Source organism: Salvelinus namaycush, chromosome 21 (genome assembly GCF_016432855.1).
Source record: "Salvelinus namaycush isolate Seneca chromosome 21, SaNama_1.0, whole genome shotgun sequence".
NCBI lineage: Eukaryota > Metazoa > Chordata > Actinopteri > Salmoniformes > Salmonidae > Salvelinus > Salvelinus namaycush.
Genome location: NC_052327.1, coordinates 50,045,306 through 50,068,160, shown reverse-complemented (window position 1 = coordinate 50,068,160; position 22,855 = coordinate 50,045,306). Strand labels below are relative to the sequence as shown.

The window sequence follows — 22,855 nt, the reverse complement described above, 5'->3', positions numbered from 1 at the left end:
ATTAAATCAAATCGGTCAATCAATTGATCAAGCAATCGTCCTTATTTAACGTACCCTGGCTGTAGACACAAAACATCTATTTCAATGTCATCGCTTATTGATCCTTAGTGTTCTGTGTTATTGAGATCCGTGTAGTTGTATGATTTGTGGCTTTCAGCTTCAAGAGGAGGTGGTACGGCTGAAGGTGGAGGTTGAGAGACTTCAGACAGAGGGACAGAGAGACAAGTGAGCGTGGACTATCCGGTTTATGAATCCCAGACATTTCAAATGTCTATAATTAACCATTACATGAATGTGTTCTTCGTTTTAGGGAAGAGATTCAGACTCTTCATCAGCACTGGGCCAGTAAAGAGGCAGAGCTGAGCAGAGTCGTTAAAGATGCTGGTTCTCTGCTGAAGGTAGAGCTGAACGCTTGTAAACAACAGTTGGAGCTGGAGAGGAGCCGGTACTGTTACTTACACAACAGACTCAAAGTTAAAGACGACCCTCATATCTTGGGTAAAAAATAAATAATTTATTAATTAATTTGTTCAGCAATTCATAAATGAATTCAAAGGGAATCGAGCAGTGATAGGCAACCCTGGTCCTGGAGTACCGCAGATACTTCATGTTTTGGATTTAACCGACCTGGAAGACCAGGTGTGACATTTTTTTGACAATCACTGATAATGATCACTACGTTTTTCAGTGTGCTGCCTAGTTGGCTTAAAAATCCGGCAGTACCTACGGCACTCCAGGAACAGGGTTGCCAAACCCCTGGATTAGTGTCGATCTCTCACTCTGTGGTGCCAGTGGTGCACTACGGAACACAAGGAGTTGACACTGTTGTCCTCTGCAGGTAGGGGAACGGTAGAAACGTTTGATAAAGGGACAGAGACAGAGTGAGTATGATCCCATTCTTCTATTAAATATATCATAATGATGTATTTTCTATGAACGTAGAACCAGGACTACTTGCACAAGCATAGTAATGTATGAATTATGAAGAATCTAAATGTCGTCTGTCTCTAGATTCTGAATGCACTTAAATGCATCTTGATTTACCCACAGAGACACAGAGAGACACAGAGAGACACAGAGAGACACAGAGAGACACATTACACGGAGACACAGAGAGACACAGAGAGACACAGAGAGACACAGACACAGAGACACATTACATGGAGACACAGAGAGACACAGAGAGACACAGAGAGACACATTACACGGAGACACAGAGAGACACAGAGAGACACAGAGAGACACATTACACGGAGACACAGAGAGACACAGAGACACAGAGAGACACAGAGAGACACAGACACAGAGACACATTACACGGAGACACAGAGAGATACAGAGAGACACAGAGTGACACACGGACACAGAGACACATTACACGGAGACACAGAGAGACACAGAGAGACACAGAGACACATTACACGGAGACACAGAGAGATACAGAGAGACACAGAGTGACACACGGACACAGAGACACATTACACGGAGACACAGAGAGACACAGACACAGAGACACATTACACGGAGACACAGAGAGACACAGAGAGACACAGAGAGACACAGAGAGACACATTACACGGAGACACAGAGAGACACAGAGAGACACAGAGAGACACAGACACAGAGACACATTACACGGAGACACAGAGAGATACAGAGAGACACAGAGAGACACAGAGAGACACAGAGAGACACAGACACAGAGACACATTACACGGAGACACAGAGAGATACAGAGAGACACAGAGAGACACAGAGAGACACAGAGAGACACAGACACAGAGACACATTACACGGAGACACAGAGAGACACAGAGAGACACAGACACACATTACACGGAGACACAGAGAGACACAGAGAGACACAGAGAGACACAGACACAGAGACACATTACACGGAGACACAGAGAGATACAGAGAGACACAGACACACATTACACGGAGACACAGAGAGACACAGAGAGACACAGACACAGAGACACAGAGAGATACAGAGAGACACACGGACACAGAGACACATTACACGGAGACACAGAGAGACACAGACACACATTACACGGAGACACAGAGAGACACAGACACAGAGACACAGAGAGATACAGAGAGACACAGACACACATTACACGGAGACACAGAGAGACACAGAGAGACACAGACACAGAGACACAGAGAGATACAGAGAGACACACGGACACAGAGACACATTACACGGAGACACAGAGAGATACAGAGAGACACAGAGTGACACACGGACACAGAGACACATTACACGGAGACACAGAGAGACACAGAGAGACACAGAGACACATTACATGGAGACACAGAGAGACACAGAGAGATACATTACACGGAGACACAGAGAGACACAGAGAGACACAGAGAGACACATTACACGGAGACACAGAGAGACACAGAGTGACACACGGACACAGAGACACATTACACGGAGACACAGAGAGACACAGAGAGACACAGAGAGACACAGAGAGACACAGAGACACATTACACGGAGACACAAAGAGACACAGAGAGACACAGAGACACATTACACGGAGACACAGAGAGACACAGAGAGACACAGAGAGACACAGAGACACATTACACGGAGACACAAAGAGACACAGAGAGACACAGAGAGACACAGAGAGACACAGAGAGACACAGAGAGACACAGAGACACATTACACGGAGACACAAAGAGACACAGAGAGACACAGAGAGACACAGAGACACATTACACGGAGACACAGAGAGACACAGAGAGACACAGAGAGACGGGGACATGGAAACACAGAGACACAGGAATATTTTCATTTTGTCTTTCCTAGTATACCACCACAGACACGGGATGAACAGGTCTCGCTGGAGGAGCTGGGCCAGGTGAGGGCAGAGCTACAAATTGTCTCCCTGGAGGAGGTGGATGGGGGCCAGGTGAGGGTAGAGCTACAGATGGTCTCCCTGGAGGAGGTGGATGGTGCCAGGTGAGGGCAGAGCTACAGATGGTCTCCCTGGAGGAGGTGGATGGTGCCAGGTGAGGGCAGAGCTACAGATGGTCTCCCTGGAGGAGGTGGATGGGGGCCAGGTGAGGGTAGAGCTACAGATGGTCTCCCTGGGGGAGGTGGATGGGTGCCAGGTGAGGGCAGAGCTACAGATGGTCTCCCTGGGGGAGGTGGATGGGTGCCAGGTGAGGGTAGAGCTACAGATGGTCTCCCTGGGGGAGGTGGATGGGGGCCAGGTGAGGGTAGAGCTACAGATGGTCTCCCTGGAGGAGGTGGATGGGGGCCAGGTGAGGGTAGAGCTACAGATGGTCTCCCTGGGGGAGGTGGATGGGGGCCAGGTGAGGGTAGAGCTACAGATGGTCTCCCTGGAGGAGGTGGATGGGTGCCAGGTGAGGGTAGAGCTACAGATGGTCTCCCTGGGGGAGGTGGATGGCGCCAGGTGAGGGCAGAGCTACAGATGGTCTCCCTGGAGGAGGTGGATGGGGGCCAGGTGAGGGTAGAGCTACAGATGGTCTCCCTGGGGGAGGTGGATGGCGCCAGGTGAGGGCAGAGCTACAGATGGTCTCCCTGGAGGAGGTGGATGGGGGCCAGGTGAGGATAGAGGTACAGATGGTCTCCCTGGAGGAGGTGGATGGGGGCCAGGTGAGGGTAGAGCTACAGATGGTCTCCCTGGAGGAGGTGGATGGGGCCAGGTGAGGGTAGAGCTACAGGTGGTCTCCCTGGGGGAGGTGGATAGGGCCAGGTGAGGGTAGAGCTACAGATGGGCTCCCTGGGGGAGGTGGATGGGGGCCAGGTGAGGGTAGAGCTACAGATGGTCTCCCTGGGGGAGGTGGATAGGTGCCAGGTGAGGGCAGAGCTACAGATGGTCTCCCTGGGGGAGGTGGATGGGTGCCAGGTGAGGGCAGAGCTACAGATGGTCTCTCTGGAGGAGGTGGATGGGGGCCAGGTGAGGGCAGAGCTACAGATGGTCTCCCTGGGGGAGGTGGATAGGTGCCAGGTGAGGGCAGAGCTACAGATGGTCTCCCTGGAGGAGGTGGATGGGGGCCAGGTGAGGGTAGAGCTACAGATGGTCTCCCTGGAGGAGGTGGATGGGGGCCAGGTGAGGGTAGAGCTACAGATGGGCTCCCTGGAGGAGGTGGATGGGGGCCAGGTGAGGGTAGAGCTACAGATGGTCTCCCTGGGGGAGGTGGATGGGTGCCAGGTGAGGGCAGAGCTACAGATGGTCTCCCTGGGGGAGGTGGATGGGGGCCAGGTGAGGGCAGAGTTATACAGTGCATTCGGAAAGTATTCAGACCCCTTGACTTTTTCCCCCAAAAATGTACGTTACAGCCTTATTCTAAAATGGATTAAATAACACATTTTCCTCAGCAATCTACACACAATACCCCATAATGACGAAGCAAAAACAGGTTTTTAGACATTTTTAACAAATAAAAAAAACAGAAATACCTTATTTACATAAGTATTCAGCCCCTTTGCTATGAGACTCAAAATTGAGCTCAGGTGCATCCTGTTTCCATTGATCATCCTTGAGATGTTTCTACAACTTGATTGGAGTCCACCTGTGGTAAATTAAATTTATTGGACATGATTTGGAAAGGCACACACCTGCGAATGTTCACCTTCCAACAGGACAACGACCCTAAGTACATAGACAAGACAACGCAGGAGTGGCTTCGGGACAAGTCTCTGAATGCCCAGCCAGAGCCTGTATTTGAACCGGATCGAACATCTCTGGAGAGACCTGAAAATAGCTGTACAGCGACGCTCCCCATCCAACCCGACAGAGTTTGAAAGGATCTGCAGAGAACAATGGGAGAAACTCCCCAAATAGTGGTGTGCCAAGTTTGTAGCGTCATACCCAAGAAAACTTGATGCTGTAATCGCTGCCAAAGGTGTTTTAATAAAGTACTGAGAGTAAAGGGTCTGAATACTTATGTAAATGTCATATTTAATTTTATTTTATTTTATATATATTAGCAACAAGTTCTGAAAAACCTGTTTTTGCTTTGTCATCATGGGTTATTGTGTGTAGATTGAGGGGGAGGAAACGAATCAATTTTAGAATAAGGCTGTAACGTAACAAAATGTGGAAAAAGTCAAGGGGTCTGAATACTTTCCGAAAGGCACAATAACTATACAGTGTCTCTGGAGGAGGTGGATGGGGCCCAGGTGAGGGGCAGCGTTACATAAAGGTGTGGAACATGTTGAGGGACAGAGACACTGAACTGGAGGAGCAGCAACATGAGTTACAGTCAGCCAGGGGACAGGTGGGTTAGTTCGTTAATCAATCAATTAAACAATCAGTCAATTTGTTCATGTGTTTCCCTCTTCTGCACATCCTGAATGTCATTGGGTGTCACAGCTAAATAGTGAACTTCAGAGGCTGGAGCTGGAAGCGGCAGAGAGAGAGCAGCACCTGAGGGAGAAGTATGTAGAGCCTTACCTGTAACATGTACATTTGGAAATGAACAATATCTCTCACAGCTAATCCAAAGACGACCCATGACGAGAGAATGTAGTCTGACGTATCATTGTCCCGTTTGCAGGGAACATGCTCTGAGGAGTCTGGAGAGACTGAGAGATGCCGAGAGGACAGAGGCACAAATCAAGGTTTCTACACTGGAGTTGAAGGTATTGAAGGGCTCTTATCACTTTTCAAGGGAATTACTGTATTTCTTTTGACGTTTTGTCCATTATGAAAGATACCTCCCACTTTCTCTCTCTCTCTCTTGCTTTTTCTATCTCTCTTTCTCCTCCTCCCGCTCTCTCTCATTGCCACAGTTGATTAACCTAAAGGAGCAGGCCGGGGGAGAAGGTCTATGTCATGGAGGCCAAGAAAAAGCGCAGCACACTGACTCACTGAGGTCTCAGCTAGAGGGTAAGGTGTTTCTGTGGAAAGAGTATGAAGAAGCCACTGGAATCATCACACTTTAGCGTTGAACTTCCAAACACGCTCTCTCTCTCACACACTTTGTCTCTCACACGATCTCTCTCACACGCTCTCTCTCACACACACTCTCTCACAGAGAGCAGGAGGAGAGCCAATCAGCTGCAACAGGAGAGAGACCAGGCAGTTCAGAGGCTACAGACTCTACGCCAGCTACATCAGGTAGACTATACACAGCAGTGTTCCATCAGGTAGACTATACATATAGACAGTGTTCCATCATGTAGACTACACACAGCAGTGTTCCATCAGGTAGACTATACACAGCAGTGTTCCATCAGGTAGACTATACACAGCAGTGTTCCATCAGGTAGACTATACATATAGACAGTGTTCCATCAGGTAGACTATACACATAGACAGTGTTCCATCAGGTAGACTATACATATAGACAGTGTTCCATCAGGTAGACTATACACATAGACAGTGTTCCATCAGGTAGACTATACACAGCAGTGTTCCATCAGGTAGACTATACATATAGACAGTGTTCCATCAGGTAGACTATACATATAGACAGTGTTCCATCAGGTAGACTATACACATAGACAGTGTTCCATCAGGTAGACTATACACAGCAGTGTTCCATCAGGTAGACTATACATATAGACAGTGTTCCATCAGGTAGACGATACACAGCAGTGTTCCATCAGGTAGACTATACATATAGACAGTGTTCCATCAGGTAGACTATACATATAGACAGTGTTCCATCAGGTAGACTATACACAGCAGTGTTCCATCAGGTAGACGATACACAGCAGTGTTCCATCAGGTAGACTATACACATAGACAGTGTTCCATCAGGTAGACTATACATATAGACAGTGTTCCATCAGGTAGACTATACACAGCAGTGTTCCATCAGGTAGACTATACACAGCAGTGTTCCATCAGGTAGACTATACATATAGACAGTGTTCCATCAGGTAGACTATACACAGCAGTGTTCCATCAGGTAGACGATACACAGCAGTGTTCCATCAGGTAGACTATACATATAGACAGTGTTCCATCAGGTAGACTACACACAGCAGTGTTCCATCAGGTAGACGATACACAGCAGTGTTCCATCAGGTAGACTATACACATAGACAGTGTTCCATCATGTAGACTACACACAGCAGTGTTCCATCAGGTAGACTATACACAGCAGTGTTCCATCAGGTAGACTATACACAGCAGTGTTCCATCAGGTAGACGATACACAGCAGTGTTCCATCAGGTAGACTATACATATAGACAGTGTTCCATCAGGTAGACTATACACATAGACAGTGTTCCATCATGTAGACTACACACAGCAGTGTTCCATCAGGTAGACTATACATATAGACAGTGTTCCATCAGGTAGACTATACATATAGACAGTGTTCCATCAGGTAGACTATACACATAGACAGTGTTCCATCAGGTAGACTATACATATAGACAGTGTTCCATCATGTAGACTATACAAATAGACAGTGTTCCATCAGGTAGACTATACATATAGACAGTGTTCCATCAGGTAGACTATACATTTAGACAGTGTTCCATCAGGTAGACTATACATATAGACAGTGTTCCATCAGGTAGACTATACATATAGACAGTGTTCCATCAGGTAGACTATACAGATAGACAGTGTTCCATCAGGTAGACTATACATATAGACAGTGTTCCATCAGGTAGACTATACATATAGACAGTGTTCCATCAGGTAGACTATACACAGCAGTGTTCCATCAGGTAGACTATACATATAGACAGTGTTCCATCAGGTAGACTATACGTATAGACAGTGTTCCATCAGGTAGACTATACATATAGACAGTGTTCCATCAGGTAGACTATACATTTAGACAGTGTTCCATCAGGTAGACTATACATATAGACAGTGTTCCATCAGGTAGACTATACATATAGACAGTGTTCCATCAGGTAGACTATACATATAGACAGTGTTCCATCAGGTAGACTATACATATAGACAGTGTTCCATCAGGTAGACTATACATATAGACAGTGTTCCATCAGGTAGACTATCCACATAGACAGTGTTCCATCAGGTAGACTATACACAGCAGTGTTCCATCAGGTAGACTATACATATAGACAGTGTTCCATCAGGTAGACTATACACAGCAGTGTTCCATCAGGTAGACGATACACAGCAGTGTTCCATCAGGTAGACTATACATATAGACAGTGTTCCATCACGTAGACTATACATATAGACAGTGTTCCATCAGGTAGACTATACACAGCAGTGTTCCATCAGGTAGACGATACACAGCAGTGTTCCATCAGGTAGACTATACACATAGACAGTGTTCCATCAGGTAGACTATACATATAGACAGTGTTCCATCAGGTAGACTATACACAGCAGTGTTCCATCAGGTAGACTATACACAGCAGTGTTCCATCAGGTAGACTATACATATAGACAGTGTTCCATCAGGTAGACTATACACAGCAGTGTTCCATCAGGTAGACGATACACAGCAGTGTTCCATCAGGTAGACTATACATATAGACAGTGTTCCATCAGGTAGACTACACACAGCAGTGTTCCATCAGGTAGACGATACACAGCAGTGTTCCATCAGGTAGACTATACACATAGACAGTGTTCCATCATGTAGACTACACACAGCAGTGTTCCATCAGGTAGACTATACACAGCAGTGTTCCATCAGGTAGACTATACACAGCAGTGTTCCATCAGGTAGACGATACACAGCAGTGTTCCATCAGGTAGACTATACATATAGACAGTGTTCCATCAGGTAGACTATACACATAGACAGTGTTCCATCATGTAGACTACACACAGCAGTGTTCCATCAGGTAGACTATACATATAGACAGTGTTCCATCAGGTAGACTATACATATAGACAGTGTTCCATCAGGTAGACTATACACATAGACAGTGTTCCATCAGGTAGACTATACATATAGACAGTGTTCCATCATGTAGACTATACAAATAGACAGTGTTCCATCAGGTAGACTATACATATAGACAGTGTTCCATCAGGTAGACTATACATTTAGACAGTGTTCCATCAGGTAGACTATACATATAGACAGTGTTCCATCAGGTAGACTATACATATAGACAGTGTTCCATCAGGTAGACTATACATATAGACAGTGTTCCATCAGGTAGACTATACATATAGACAGTGTTCCATCAGGTAGACTATACATATAGACAGTGTTCCATCAGGTAGACTATACACAGCAGTGTTCCATCAGGTAGACTATACATATAGACAGTGTTCCATCAGGTAGACTATACGTATAGACAGTGTTCCATCAGGTAGACTATACATATAGACAGTGTTCCATCAGGTAGACTATACATTTAGACAGTGTTCCATCAGGTAGACTATACATATAGACAGTGTTCCATCAGGTAGACTATACATATAGACAGTGTTCCATCAGGTAGACTATACATATAGACAGTGTTCCATCAGGTAGACTATACATATAGACAGTGTTCCATCAGGTAGACTATACAGATAGACAGTGTTCCATCAGGTAGACTATACATATAGACAGTGTTCCATCAGGTAGACTATACATATAGACAGTGTTCCATCAGGTAGACTATCCACATAGACAGTGTTCCATCAGGTAGACTATACACAGCAGTGTTCCATCAGGTAGACTATACATTTAGACAGTGTTCCATCAGGTAGACTATACATATAGACAGTGTTCCATCAGGTAGACTATACATATAGACAGTGTTCCATCAGGTAGACTATACATACAGACAGTGTTCCATCAGGTAGACTATACACACAGACAGTGTTCCATCAGGTAGACTATACACATAGACAGTGTTCCATCAGGTAGACTATACATATAGACAGTGTTCCATCAGGTAGACTATACACAGCAGTGTTCCATCAGGTAGACTATACACAGCAGTGTTCCATCAGGTAGACTATACATATAGACAGTGTTCCATCAGGTAGACTATACACAGCAGTGTTCCATCAGGTAGACGATACACAGCAGTGTTCCATCAGGTAGACTATACATATAGACAGTGTTCCATCAGGTAGACTACACACAGCAGTGTTCCATCAGGTAGACGATACACAGCAGTGTTCCATCAGGTAGACTATACACATAGACAGTGTTCCATCATGTAGACTACACACAGCAGTGTTCCATCAGGTAGACTATACACAGCAGTGTTCCATCAGGTAGACTATACACAGCAGTGTTCCATCAGGTAGACGATACACAGCAGTGTTCCATCAGGTAGACTATACATATAGACAGTGTTCCATCAGGTAGACTATACACATAGACAGTGTTCCATCATGTAGACTACACACAGCAGTGTTCCATCAGGTAGACTATACATATAGACAGTGTTCCATCAGGTAGACTATACATATAGACAGTGTTCCATCAGGTAGACTATACACATAGACAGTGTTCCATCAGGTAGACTATACATATAGACAGTGTTCCATCATGTAGACTATACAAATAGACAGTGTTCCATCAGGTAGACTATACATATAGACAGTGTTCCATCAGGTAGACTATACATTTAGACAGTGTTCCATCAGGTAGACTATACATATAGACAGTGTTCCATCAGGTAGACTATACATATAGACAGTGTTCCATCAGGTAGACTATACAGATAGACAGTGTTCCATCAGGTAGACTATACATATAGACAGTGTTCCATCAGGTAGACTATACATATAGACAGTGTTCCATCAGGTAGACTATACACAGCAGTGTTCCATCAGGTAGACTATACATATAGACAGTGTTCCATCAGGTAGACTATACGTATAGACAGTGTTCCATCAGGTAGACTATACATATAGACAGTGTTCCATCAGGTAGACTATACATTTAGACAGTGTTCCATCAGGTAGACTATACATATAGACAGTGTTCCATCAGGTAGACTATACATATAGACAGTGTTCCATCAGGTAGACTATACATATAGACAGTGTTCCATCAGGTAGACTATACATATAGACAGTGTTCCATCAGGTAGACTATACAGATAGACAGTGTTCCATCAGGTAGACTATACATATAGACAGTGTTCCATCAGGTAGACTATACATATAGACAGTGTTCCATCAGGTAGACTATCCACATAGACAGTGTTCCATCAGGTAGACTATACACAGCAGTGTTCCATCAGGTAGACTATACATTTAGACAGTGTTCCATCAGGTAGACTATACATATAGACAGTGTTCCATCAGGTAGACTATACATATAGACAGTGTTCCATCAGGTAGACTATACATACAGACAGTGTTCCATCAGGTAGACTATACACACAGACAGTGTTCCATCAGGTAGACTATACACATAGATAGTGTTCCATCAGGTAGACTATACATATAGACAGTGTTCCATCAGGTAGACTATACATACAGACAGTGTTCCATCAGGTAGACTATACACATAGACAGTGTTCCATCAGGTAGACTATACATTTAGACAGTGTTCCATCAGGTAGACTATACATATAGACAGTGTTCCATCAGGTAGACTATACATTTAGACAGTGTTCCATCAGGTAGACTATACATATAGACAGTGTTCCATCAGGTAGACTATACATTTAGACAGTGTTCCATCAGGTAGACTATACATATAGACAGTGTTCCATCAGGTAGACTATACATATAGACAGTGTTCCACACTCCAGTACTAGAAACCTTTAGCTTGGTCCCAGATATTTTTTTGCGGCATGCCAAATGACAAATATCTGTGACCAGGCAAAGGGTTTATCCAGACAATACGAGTAATGCCTTTCCTTATCTGCAGGCTACAGAACAGACAGCAGCTGCTGGCAGCAAGAAAGAGAAAACGGTTTGTGTGGATAACATAGTAGACCAAGATAAACAGAGAAGACTGGTGACAGAACAGGTACAGTAGACTGTTTGAACAGGTACAGTAGGTACAGTAGACTGTTAGAACAGGTACAGTAGACTGTTAGAACAGGTACAGTAGACTGTTAGAACAGGTACAGTAGACTGTTAGAACAGAACAGGTACAGTAGACTGTTAGAACAGGTACAGTAGACTGTTAGAACAGGTACAGTAGACTGTTAGAACAGAACAGGTACAGTAGACTGTTAGAACAGAACAGGTACAGTAGACTGTTAGAACAGGTACAGTAGACTGTTAGAACAGGTACAGTAGACTGTTAGAACAGGTACAGTAGACTGTTAGAACAGAACAGGTACAGTAGACTGTTAGAACAGGTACAGTAGACTGTTAGAACAGAACAGGTACAGTAGACTGTTAGAACAGGTACAGGTACAGTTGACTGTTAGAACAGGTACAGTAGACTGTTAGAACAGGTACAGTAGACTGTTAGAACAGGTACAGTAGACTGTTAGAACAGGTACAGTAGACTGTTAGAACAGGTACAGTAGACTGTTAGAACAGGTACAGTAGACTGTTAGAACAGGTACAGGTACAGTAGATTGTTAGAACAGGTACAGGTACAGTAGACTGTTAGAACAGGTACAGTAGACTGTTAGAACAGGTACAGTAGACTGTTAGAACAGAACAGGTACAGTAGACTGTTAGAACAGGTACAGGTACAGTTGACTGTTAGAACAGGTACAGTAGACTGTTAGAACAGGTACAGTAGACTGTTAGAACAGGTACAGTAGACTGTTAGAACAGGTACAGTAGACTGTTAGAACAGGTACAGTAGACTGTTAGAACAGGTACAGTAGACTGTTAGAACAGGTACAGGTACAGTAGATTGTTAGAACAGGTACAGGTACAGTTGACTGTTAGAACAGGTACAGTAGACTGTTAGAACAGGTACAGTAGACTGTTAGAACAGGTACAGGTACAGTAGACTGTTAGAACAGAACAGGTACAGTAGACTGTTAGAACAGGTACAGGTACAGTAGACTGTTAGAACAGAACAGGTATCCTTACAGAAGCTCCTCTCTTTGGTGTATTATTTGATATTTACATTATTGTTTGGATGACCAGCTGAAGAGTCTATTTAAAGAGCGTGGGCAGTTGGGTCAGGTCTATGGCAGATCAGCAGGAGGAGGTCTGCAAGACTGGGCACCGAAGTCAAAGGTCATCAAGGTAAGCTCAGATGTGTTTCTTGTAAGTGAGAGTGTAGAGGGGTTGAGCCAATATGAAAGCTGGGAAGGATCAGAACAGATACAGATTCAGTTGAGGCCTTTAACAGTAGTGTATATGTAGTAGGTTTATGGAATAGGTATACAGTCGTGGCCCAAAAGTTTTGAGAATGACACAAATATTCATTTTCGCAAAGTTTGCTGCTTCAGTGTCTACAGATATTTTTGTCAGATGTTACTATGGAATACTGAAGTATAATTATAAGCATTTCATAAGTGTCAAAGGCTTTTATTGACAATTACATGAAGTTGATGCAAAGAGTCAATATTTGCAGTGTTGACCCTTCTTTTTCAAGACCTCTGCAATCCGCCCTGGCATGCTGTCAATTAACTTCTGGGCCACATCCTGACTGATGGCAGCCCATTCTTGCATAATTAATGCTTGGAGTTTGTCAGAATTTGTGGGTTTTTGTTTGTCCACCCGCCTCTTGAGGATTGACCACAAGTTCTCAATGGGATTAAGGTCTGGGGAGTTTCCTGGCCATGGACCCAAAATATCGATGTTTTGTTCCCCGAGCCACTTATCACTTTTGCCTTATGGCAAGGTGCTCCATAATGCTGGAAAAGGCATTGTTTGTCACCAAACTGTTCCTGGATGGTTGGGAGAAGTTGCTCTCGGAGGATGTGTTGGTACAATTCTTTATTCTTGGATGTGTTCGTAGGCAAAATTGTGAGTGAGCCCACTCCCTTGGCTGAGAAGCAACCCCACACATGAATGGTGGGCAGAACTGAAAAGGTGTGTGCGAACAAGGAGACCTACAAACCTGACTCAGTTACACCAGCTCTGTCAGGAGGAATGGGTCAAAATTCACCCAACTTATTGTGGGAAGCTTGTGGAAGGATACCTGAAACGTTTGACCCAAGTTAAACAATTTAAAGGCAATTCTACCAAATACTAATTGAGTGTATGTAAACTTCTGACCCACTGGGAATGTGATGAAAGGAATAAAAGCTGAAATAAATCATTCTCTCTACTATTATTCTGACATTTCACATTCTTAAAATAAAGTGGTGATCCTAACTGACCTAAGACAGGGAATTTTTACTTGGATAAAATGTCAGGAACTGAGTTTAAATGTATTTGGCTAAGGTGTATGTAAACCTCAGACTTCAACTGTATGTAGTAGGTATATGTAGTAGGTATATGTAGCAGGTGTATCTGGCAGGTATATGTAGCAGGTATATGTAGCAGGTATATCTAGCAGGTATACGTAGCAGGTGTATGTAGCAGGTATATCTAGCAGGTGTATCTGGCAGGTATATGTAGCAGGTATATGTAGCAGGTATATCTAGCAGGTATATCTAGCAGGTATATGTAGCAGGTATATGTAGCAGGTATATGTAGCAGGTATATGTAGCAGGTATATGTAGCAGGTATATATAGGAGGTATATGTAGCAGGTATATCTAGCAGGTATATGTAGTAGGTATATGTAGCCGGTGTATCTGGCAGGTATATGTAGCAGGTATATGTAGCAGGTATATGTAGCAGGTATATGTAGCAGGTATATATAGGAGGTATATGTAGGAGGTATATGTACTGTAGCAGGTATATGTAGCAGGTATATGTACTGTAGCAGGTATATGTAGCAGGTATATATAGGAGGTATATGTAGGAGGTATATGTACTGTAGCAGGTATATGTAGCAGGTATATGTACTGTAGCAGGTATATGTAGCAGGTATATGTACTGTAGCAGGTATATGTAGCAGGTATATATAGCAGGTATATATAGCAGGTATATGTAGCAGGTATATATAGCAGGTATATATAGCAGGTATATGTAGCAGGTATATGTAGTAGGTATATATAGCAGGTATATGTACTGTAGCAGGTATATGTAGCAGGTATATATAGCAGGTATACGTAGCAGGTATATGTAGCAGGTATATATAGCAGGTATATGTACTGTAGCAGGTATATGTAGTAGGTATATGTACTGTAGCAGGTATATGTAGCAGGTATATGTACTGTAGCAGGTATATGTAGCAGGTATATGTACTGTAGCAGGTATATGTAGCAGGTATATATAGCAGGTATATATAGCAGGTATATGTAGCAGGTATATATAGCAGGTATATATAGCAGGTATATGTAGCAGGTATATGTAGTAGGTATATATAGCAGGTATATGTACTGTAGCAGGTATATGTAGCAGGTATATATAGCAGGTATACGTAGCAGGTATATGTAGCAGGTATATATAGCAGGTATATGTACTGTAGCAGGTATATGTAGTAGGTATATGTAGAAGGTATATGTAGCAGGTATATATAGCAGGTATATGTAGCAGGTATATATAGCAGGTATATGTAGCAGGTATATATAGCAGGTATACGTAGCAGGTATATGTAGCAGGTATATGTAGCAGGTATATATAGCAGGTATATGTACTGTAGCAGGTATACGTAGTAGGTATATCTAGCAGGTATATGTACTGTAGCAGGTATACGTAGTAGGTATATCTAGCAGGTATATGTAGCAGTTCTATGTAGCAGGTATATGAGTGTCTTGCTTCAATCTCTCTCCTCTTTCTCTCAATCAGAACTCCCTTGACACGCTACACAGCCAGAGGAAGAGAGAGAAGGAGCTGATGAGGGAGCAGCAGCAGTCTGCAGGACTGGGATCTGTGTCTGAGGAGCAGGAAGAGGAGGACGACCCAGAGAGGGAGGTGGAGGAGGAGGTGACTCGCCTTAGGGAGAAACTCCACAGCAAGACCCACGCGGTAATAAATCCTTTAGACATGTAATATCACTGCATTTATGTAGTGTTTATGAAAGCTTAATGAATGACCCTATAAAGCCTTTATATGGCGGGCCTTAATAACGCCACCCCCGGGTGTTTACTATACTAACTGAGTGATAAATTAGCATCTGGACTCAACATGCAGAAACTAATATCATTAATGGCAGAATGATATTGCATGTAGCTGCTTACACACTGAAATGAAATGACACACTGATGTGTCCCTAGCTTGCAACTCATCCAGCAGATTACTTCTCCACGCATAAACACACATGTGCAGACTTAGTTAACCCTGGCTCCTGTCTTAATCAAACAGAAATGCAGGGGTGAGGAGGGAAAAAGAGGAGGGGAGGAGAGGTGGAGGGATGGGAGAGATAGAAGATGGAGGGAAGGGAGAGAGAGAGAGAGAGAGAGAGAGAGGTGGAGGGAAGGGAGAGAGAGAAGTGGAGGGAAGGGAGAGAGAGAAGTGGAGGGAAGGGAGAGAGAGGTGGAGAGAAGGGAGAGAGAGAGAGAGGTGGAGGGAAGGGAGAGAGAGAGGTGGAGGGAAGGGAGAGAGAGAGAGAGAGAGGTGGAGGGAAGGGAGAGAGAGAGAGAGAGAGGTGGAGGGAAGGGAGAGAGAGAGGTGGAGGGAAGGGAGAGAGAGAGGTGGAGGGAAGGGAGAGAGAGAGAGAGAGAGAGGTGGAGGGAAGGGAGAGAGAGAGAGAGAGGGGGAGGGAAGGGAGAGAGAGAAGTGGAGGGAAGGGAGAGAGAGAGAGAGAGAGAGAGGTGGAGGGAAGGGAGAGAGAGAGAGAGAGGTGGAGGGAAGGGAGAGAGAGAGAGAGAGGTGGAGGGAAGGGAGAGAGAGAGAGAGAGGTGGAGGGAAGGGAGAGAGAGAGAGAGAGGTGGAGGGAAGGGAGAGAGAGAGAGGTGGAGGGAAGGGAGAGAGAGAGAGGTGGAGGGAAGGGAGAGAGAGAGGTGGAGGGAAGGGAGAGAGAGAGAGGTGGAGGGAAGGGAGAGAGAGAGAGGTGGAGGGAAGGGAGAGAGAGAAGTGGAGGGAAGGGAGAGAGAGAGAGGTGGAGGGAAGGGAGGGGGATTGGGTGTGTCCGACTCCATAAACACTCCTCTGTGAAATGCGGCACAATAATCTCACATTACGCTTGTTATACTAGGATGAATAATCAGGAAACTGGCTGACCTGGTCAGAGGCACAGATACTGACCACATGGCCCCCTTTCCCCTCTATAATGCACTACGTTTGACCAGAGCCACATAGGTGCACCATATAGGGAATAGGGACCCATTTGGGACTCTGACCACATCTGACTAACTAACTCCCACTCAGAGTAGAAGAAGAGCACTGGACAAGGAGTTGACTTGTTTCCAAGAGATGATGCTACAGAGTAATGTTTGTAGCCTTACAAAACATGCCTCAAATTGGGACACATTTCTCGTCAGACCCCCCCCCCCCCCAAAAAAAAAAATCCTACATTTGAAAAATCGAACTAAGCTCATGGCGTGATGGTTCCTTTGCCATACACTCTTAGGAGGTGCTATCTAGAATTTAAAAGGGTTATTCGGCTGTACCCATAGGAGAACCCTTTGAAGAACCCCTTTTGGTTCCTGAAAATGGTTCTACCTGGAATCAAATAGGGTTCTCCTATTGGGAGAACCATTTTGAAACCCTTTTTTTCCTAAGAGTGTAGAAAGTCTGGTCATATGAAAAGAGTAGATCTGTAGATTCAACCTTCGGTTCAGCTTAAAACAAATCAACCGTTTCCCTCCATACCAGATGTCAGCGATGAGTGTGGAAATCAGCAATCTGAAAGAGAGAAATGAAAACCTCCAGAAAGGTGAAAGATGTGAATGAATCAGTCCCATTAGAAATATATTTAGGCTTCTGATCTGTGTGTGGAAGTCTTAGATCTCAGTGGGTAGTGTACAGTACCAGTCAAAAAGTTGGACACACCTACTCATTCAAGGGTTTTTCCTTGATTTTTTAAAACGATTTTCTACGTTGTAGAATAATAGTGAAGACATCAAAACTATGAAATAACACATATGGAATCATGTAGTAACTAAAAAAAGTGTTAAACAAATCAAAATATATTTGATATTTGAGATTCTTCAAAGTAGCCACCCTTTGCTTTGATGACAGCTTTGCACACTCTTGGCATTCTCTCAACCAGTTTCACTTGGAATGCTTTTCCAACAGTCTTGAAGGAGTTCCCAAATATGCTGAGCACTTGTTGGCTGCTTTTCCTTCACTCTGCGGTCCAACTCATCTCAAACCATCTCAATTGGGTTGAGGTCGGGTGATTGTGGAGGCCAGGTCATCTGATGCAGCACTCCATCACTCCTTCTTGGTCAAATAGTCCCACTAAGCGCAAACCAGATGGGATGGCGTATTGCTGCAGAATTCTGTGGTAGCCATGCTGGTTAAGTGTGTCTTGAATTCTAAATAGATCACAGACAGTGTCATCAGCAAAGCAAAGCAACATCACACCTCCTCCTCCATGCTTCACGGTGGGAACCACACATGCGGAGAGCATCCGTTCACCTACTCTGCGTCTCACAAAGACACAGAGGTTGGAAACAAAATCTCAAATTTGGACTCATCAGACCAAAGGACAGATTTCCACCGGTCTAATGTCCATTGCTCGTGTTTCTTGGCCCAAGCAAGTCTCTTCTTATTATTGGTGTCCTTTAGTAGTGGTTTCTTTGCAGCAATTAGAGCAGTCTCCTCAGAAATTGCAGTCTAAAGAAATGCTTCACAGCATTCAAGTAAGAGACACATCTCAACATCAACTGTTCAGAGACTAGTAACTCTAATGAACTTATCCTCTGCAGCAGAGGTAACTCTGGGTCTTCCTTTCCTGTGGCGGTCCTCATGAGAGCCAGTTTCATCATAGCACTTGATGGTTTTTGTGACTGCACTTGAAGAAACTTTGTTCTTAAAATATTTAATATTGACGGACCTTCATGTCTTAAAGTAATGATGGACTGTCGTTTCTCTTTGCTTATTTGAGCTGTTCTTGCCATAATATGGACTTGGTATTTTACCAAATAGGGCAATCTTCTGTATACCACCCCTACCTTGACACAACTGATTGGCTCAAACGCATTAAGGAAAGAAATTCCACAAATTAACTTTTAACAAGGCATACCTGTTAATTGAAATACATTCCAGGTGACTACCTCATGATGGTTGAGGTGGTTGAGAGAATGCCAAGAGTGTGCAAAGCTGTCATCAAGGCAAATGGTGGCTATATTGAAGAATATCAAATAAAAAATATATTTTGATTAGTTTAACACTTTTTTTGGTTACTACATGATTCCATATGTGTTATTTCATAGGTTTGATGTCTTCACTATTATTCTACAATGTAGAAAATAGTTTTTTTTTTTTAAATAAGAAAAACCCTGTAATGAGTAGGTGTGTCCTAACTTTTGACTGGTAATGTTTATACAGCTGGCAGATTTGGAATGGTTTCAGATGGCAGTTTTCTGACCCTGGTTATGCCTAACCCTAACCATACCCTAACCATACCCTAACCATACCCTAACCATACCCTAACCATACCCTAACATTAACCCTACCGTAACCAATTTCGATCACTATGCTTGACCTTAACCATTGGATCTGCTGACTGAATATCCACTGCTTGGGATTAATGTGTGTGCTTAAAATCCACGTGCTTATGTCCTCCAGAACAGGGGCATACCGGTACTCAAAGCTTCCACAACTGGACTAGTACAGTATAATTGTCAGATTAGCTTTTGTAGCATTTGAAAATCAAACTGAGATAAAGTAATCAAAAAATGCTCAGGCTTCCTTCTAGATTTGAGTTTGTTTTTCTAGACTTTATTATTTATTAAAGTGTACGGGTGAAGAGAACTCAGAACCCAGAGAGGACAACACATTAATTAAACAATCTCAGCACCCAGAACCACATTTTGAGACGACTCAGGAAAACATTACATCACTTATTTCCTCCAATGGAGTGCTTCCAGGTTGACAGAAGCATTATGACATCACTTGACGTTACCCTCCCTCAGAGTGGTTATGGGTAAGCCTCTGTTCTGGATCTCCGCCGCTTTTCTGATCTAAAATGGCTTCGGAAATGATCGTGTTTGACAACATTACAGAACAGACCGTCATCTGAAAAATGATTTAAATTATGTTGAATTAATCTGATTCCATGTGTGCTGTTATGTTGACCTGACCTAACCAAGCTAGGTCACAGTAAAACCCTGATGAAGGCTTCACGCCCAAATGTTTTTAAAATGATCAATGCCCATTACATCTAAAAATCCACTTGGGTGCTTGGAACTTTTTTTTTAACTACACAACACTTTTAGTTGTGTTTGATTTCCCTGTTTTCCTGACCTAGCCAAGCTAAGGTTTCAGCCACAGATCCAAGAGTCGGGCACCACAGCGTCTAACTCTTCAGAGAAGACCACGTCAGAGAGTGGGGATCCTCTTCTATTGGAGAGAGACCGGGGATCATCATCACCACCACCCCGCTGGGAAGATGGAGTGTTCCTGGCTAGGCAGGTGCAGATCGGCAGCCCTGAATTGGAGGGGGAGGAAGAGGAAGATGGACGCTGTGGCTGATGCATACTACAGTCGGGTCATACCTGGTCCTAATTTGCTCCCTTCCCCTTCCCCTTGGCCCTTAACTACTTCAAGGTTGTCAGATCTGAAGCATCTATATACGTAGAAGCAGTATTTGTTGTCGAGCTTCCACTATATTGCTTCCACCATATTGCTTCCACCCCATACAGATCTGCAAACATTGAAGCTAATGGAGTCCTCCATGGTTGTGTGAAGTCTTACTATAGTCATGCAGTGATACAAATCCCAAAAAGGTCTTACAAACCAGTGTTAATGTCAATCTACTGACTGGCGGTTATAAATATGGTGCTTCTGTTGATGATTAACGATGAAACAGGAAGTGAAATGTGTTCCATTGATAAGAGTGAGATGATGACAACAGAGGATGATTTTTCTAATAATACGCCTACGCTATACAAGCTAATGATCCAGATGCATACATATAGAGCTTGGTAATAGTAGCAATGTTAATGTGGCTAATACATTAAAACTAAAATGTTACCACGTACAACATAACATTTCTGGAGGTTTGTGATTTTCTCATTTTGTTGTAATTTAAAAAAAAAAATGATTGCGTTAACTCACATGATCGTTTGTTCTCATCTAAATCAATTGCAATCTGCCATCCAACTCAAATGTAAGAGGTCTTGAAAAAGAAGGGTCAACACTGCAAATATTGACTCTTTGCATCAACTTCATGTAATTGTCAATAAAAGCCTTTGACACTTATGAAATGCTTGTAATTATACTTCAGTATTCCATAGTAACATCTGACAAAAATATCTAAAGACACTGAAGCAGCAAACTTTGTGAAAATTAATATTTGTGTCATTCTCAAAACTTTTGGCCACGACTGTACATATACAGTACATAGCTACAGTTGAAGTTGGAAGTTTACGTACACCTTAGCCAAATACATTTAAACTCAGTTTTTGACAATTCCTGACATTTAATCCTCGTAAAAATGTCCTGTCTTAGGTCAGTTAGGATCACCACTTTATTTTAAGAATGTCAAATGTCAGAATAATAGTAGAGTGTGATTTATTTCAGCTTTTATTTCTTTCATCACATTCCCAGTGGGTCAGAACTTTACATACACTCAATTAGTATTTGGTAGAATTGCCTTTAAATTGTTTAACTTGGGTCAAACGTTTCAGGTAGCCTTCCACAAGCTTCCCACAATAAGTTGGGTGAATTTTGGCCAATTCCTCCTGACAGAGCTGGTGTAACTGAGTCAGGTTTGTAGGCCTCCTTGCTCACACACGCTTTTTCAGTTCTGCCCACAGATTTTCTATAGGATTGAGGTCAGGGCTTTGTGATGGCCACTCCAATACCTTGACTTTGTTGTCCTTAAGCCATTTTGCCACAACTTTGGAAGTTTGCTTGGGGTCATTGTCCATTTGAAAGACCCATTTGCGACCAACTTTAACTTCTTGACTGATGTCTTGAGATGTTGCTTCAATATATCCACATAATATTCCGTCCTCATGATGCCATCTATTTTGTGAAGTACACCAGTCCCTCCTGCAGCAAAGCACCCCCACAACATGATGCTGCCACCCCCGTGCTTCACGGTTGGGATGGTGTTCTTCGGCTTGCAAGCCTCCCCCTTTTTCCTCCGAATATAACGATGGTCATTGTTTTTTGTTTCATTAGACCAGAGGACATTTCTCCAAAAAGTACGATCTTTGTCCCCATGTGCAGTTGTAAACCGTAGTTTGGCTTTTTTATGGTGGTTTTGGAGCAGTGGCTTCTTCCTTGCTGAGCGGCCTTTCAGGTTATGTCGACATAGGACTCGTTTTACTGTGGATATAGATACTTTTGTACCTGTTTCCTCCAGCATCTTCACAAGGTCCTTTGCTGTTGTTCTGGGTTTGATTTGCACTTTTCGCACCAAAGTATGTTAATCTCTAGGAGACAGAACGCGTCTCCTTCCTGAGCGGTATGACGGCTGCGTGGTCCCTTGGTGTTTATATTTTTGTACTATTGTTTGTACAGATGAACGTGGTACCTTCAGGCGTTTGGAAATTGCTCCCAAGGATGAACCAGACTTGTGGAGGTCTTCAATTATTTTTCTGAGGTCTTGGCTGATTTTTTTTATTCTTTTGATTTTCCCATGATGTCAAGCAAAAAGGCACTGAGTTTGAAGGTAGGCCTTGAAATACATCCACAGGTACACCTCCAATTGACTCAAATGATGTCAATTAGCCTATCAGAAGCTTCTAAAGCCATGACATCATTTTCTGGAATTTTCCAAGCTGTTTAAAGGCACAGTCAACTTAGTGTATGTAAACGTCTGACCCACTGGAATTGTGATATAGTGAATTATAAGTGAAATAATCTGTCTGTAAACATTTGTTGGAAAAATTGTGTCATGCACAAAGTAGATGTCCTG

General features: G+C 43.5%; 1 protein-coding gene across 1 annotated transcript; it reads left to right on the top strand.

Annotated features, from left to right (window-relative positions):
- The first annotated feature begins 121 nt into the window (after positions 1–121).
- LOC120066774 (GRB10-interacting GYF protein 2-like) lies at positions 122–21,170 on the top strand. The gene is made up of 12 exons (XM_039018241.1): positions 122–225; positions 311–498; positions 839–881; positions 2,829–2,880; positions 5,365–5,429; positions 5,549–5,633; positions 5,784–5,880; positions 6,029–6,111; positions 11,775–11,876; positions 12,965–13,066; positions 15,667–15,846; positions 20,237–21,170. The coding sequence occupies exons 1-12, from the start codon at positions 140–142 to the stop codon at positions 20,243–20,245; spliced, it is 1,092 nt and encodes a 363-aa protein (XP_038874169.1). The 5' UTR covers positions 122–139; the 3' UTR covers positions 20,246–21,170.
- Positions 21,171–22,855: the final 1,685 nt, after the last annotated feature.

What these genes read in the sequence shown, in the direction of transcription:
- LOC120066774 (XM_039018241.1), top strand. Translation starts at nt 140, where the DNA reads ATGATTTGTGGCTTTCAGCTTCAAGAGGAGGTGGTACGGCTGAAGGTG. An exon ending in AGACGACCCTCATATCTTGG is followed by an intron (nt 499 to 838) that starts GTAAAAAATAAA and finishes TGTCCTCTGCAG; the next exon opens with GTAGGGGAACGGTAGAAACG. An exon ending in TTTCTACACTGGAGTTGAAG is followed by an intron (nt 5,634 to 5,783) that starts GTATTGAAGGGC and finishes TCATTGCCACAG; the next exon opens with TTGATTAACCTAAAGGAGCA.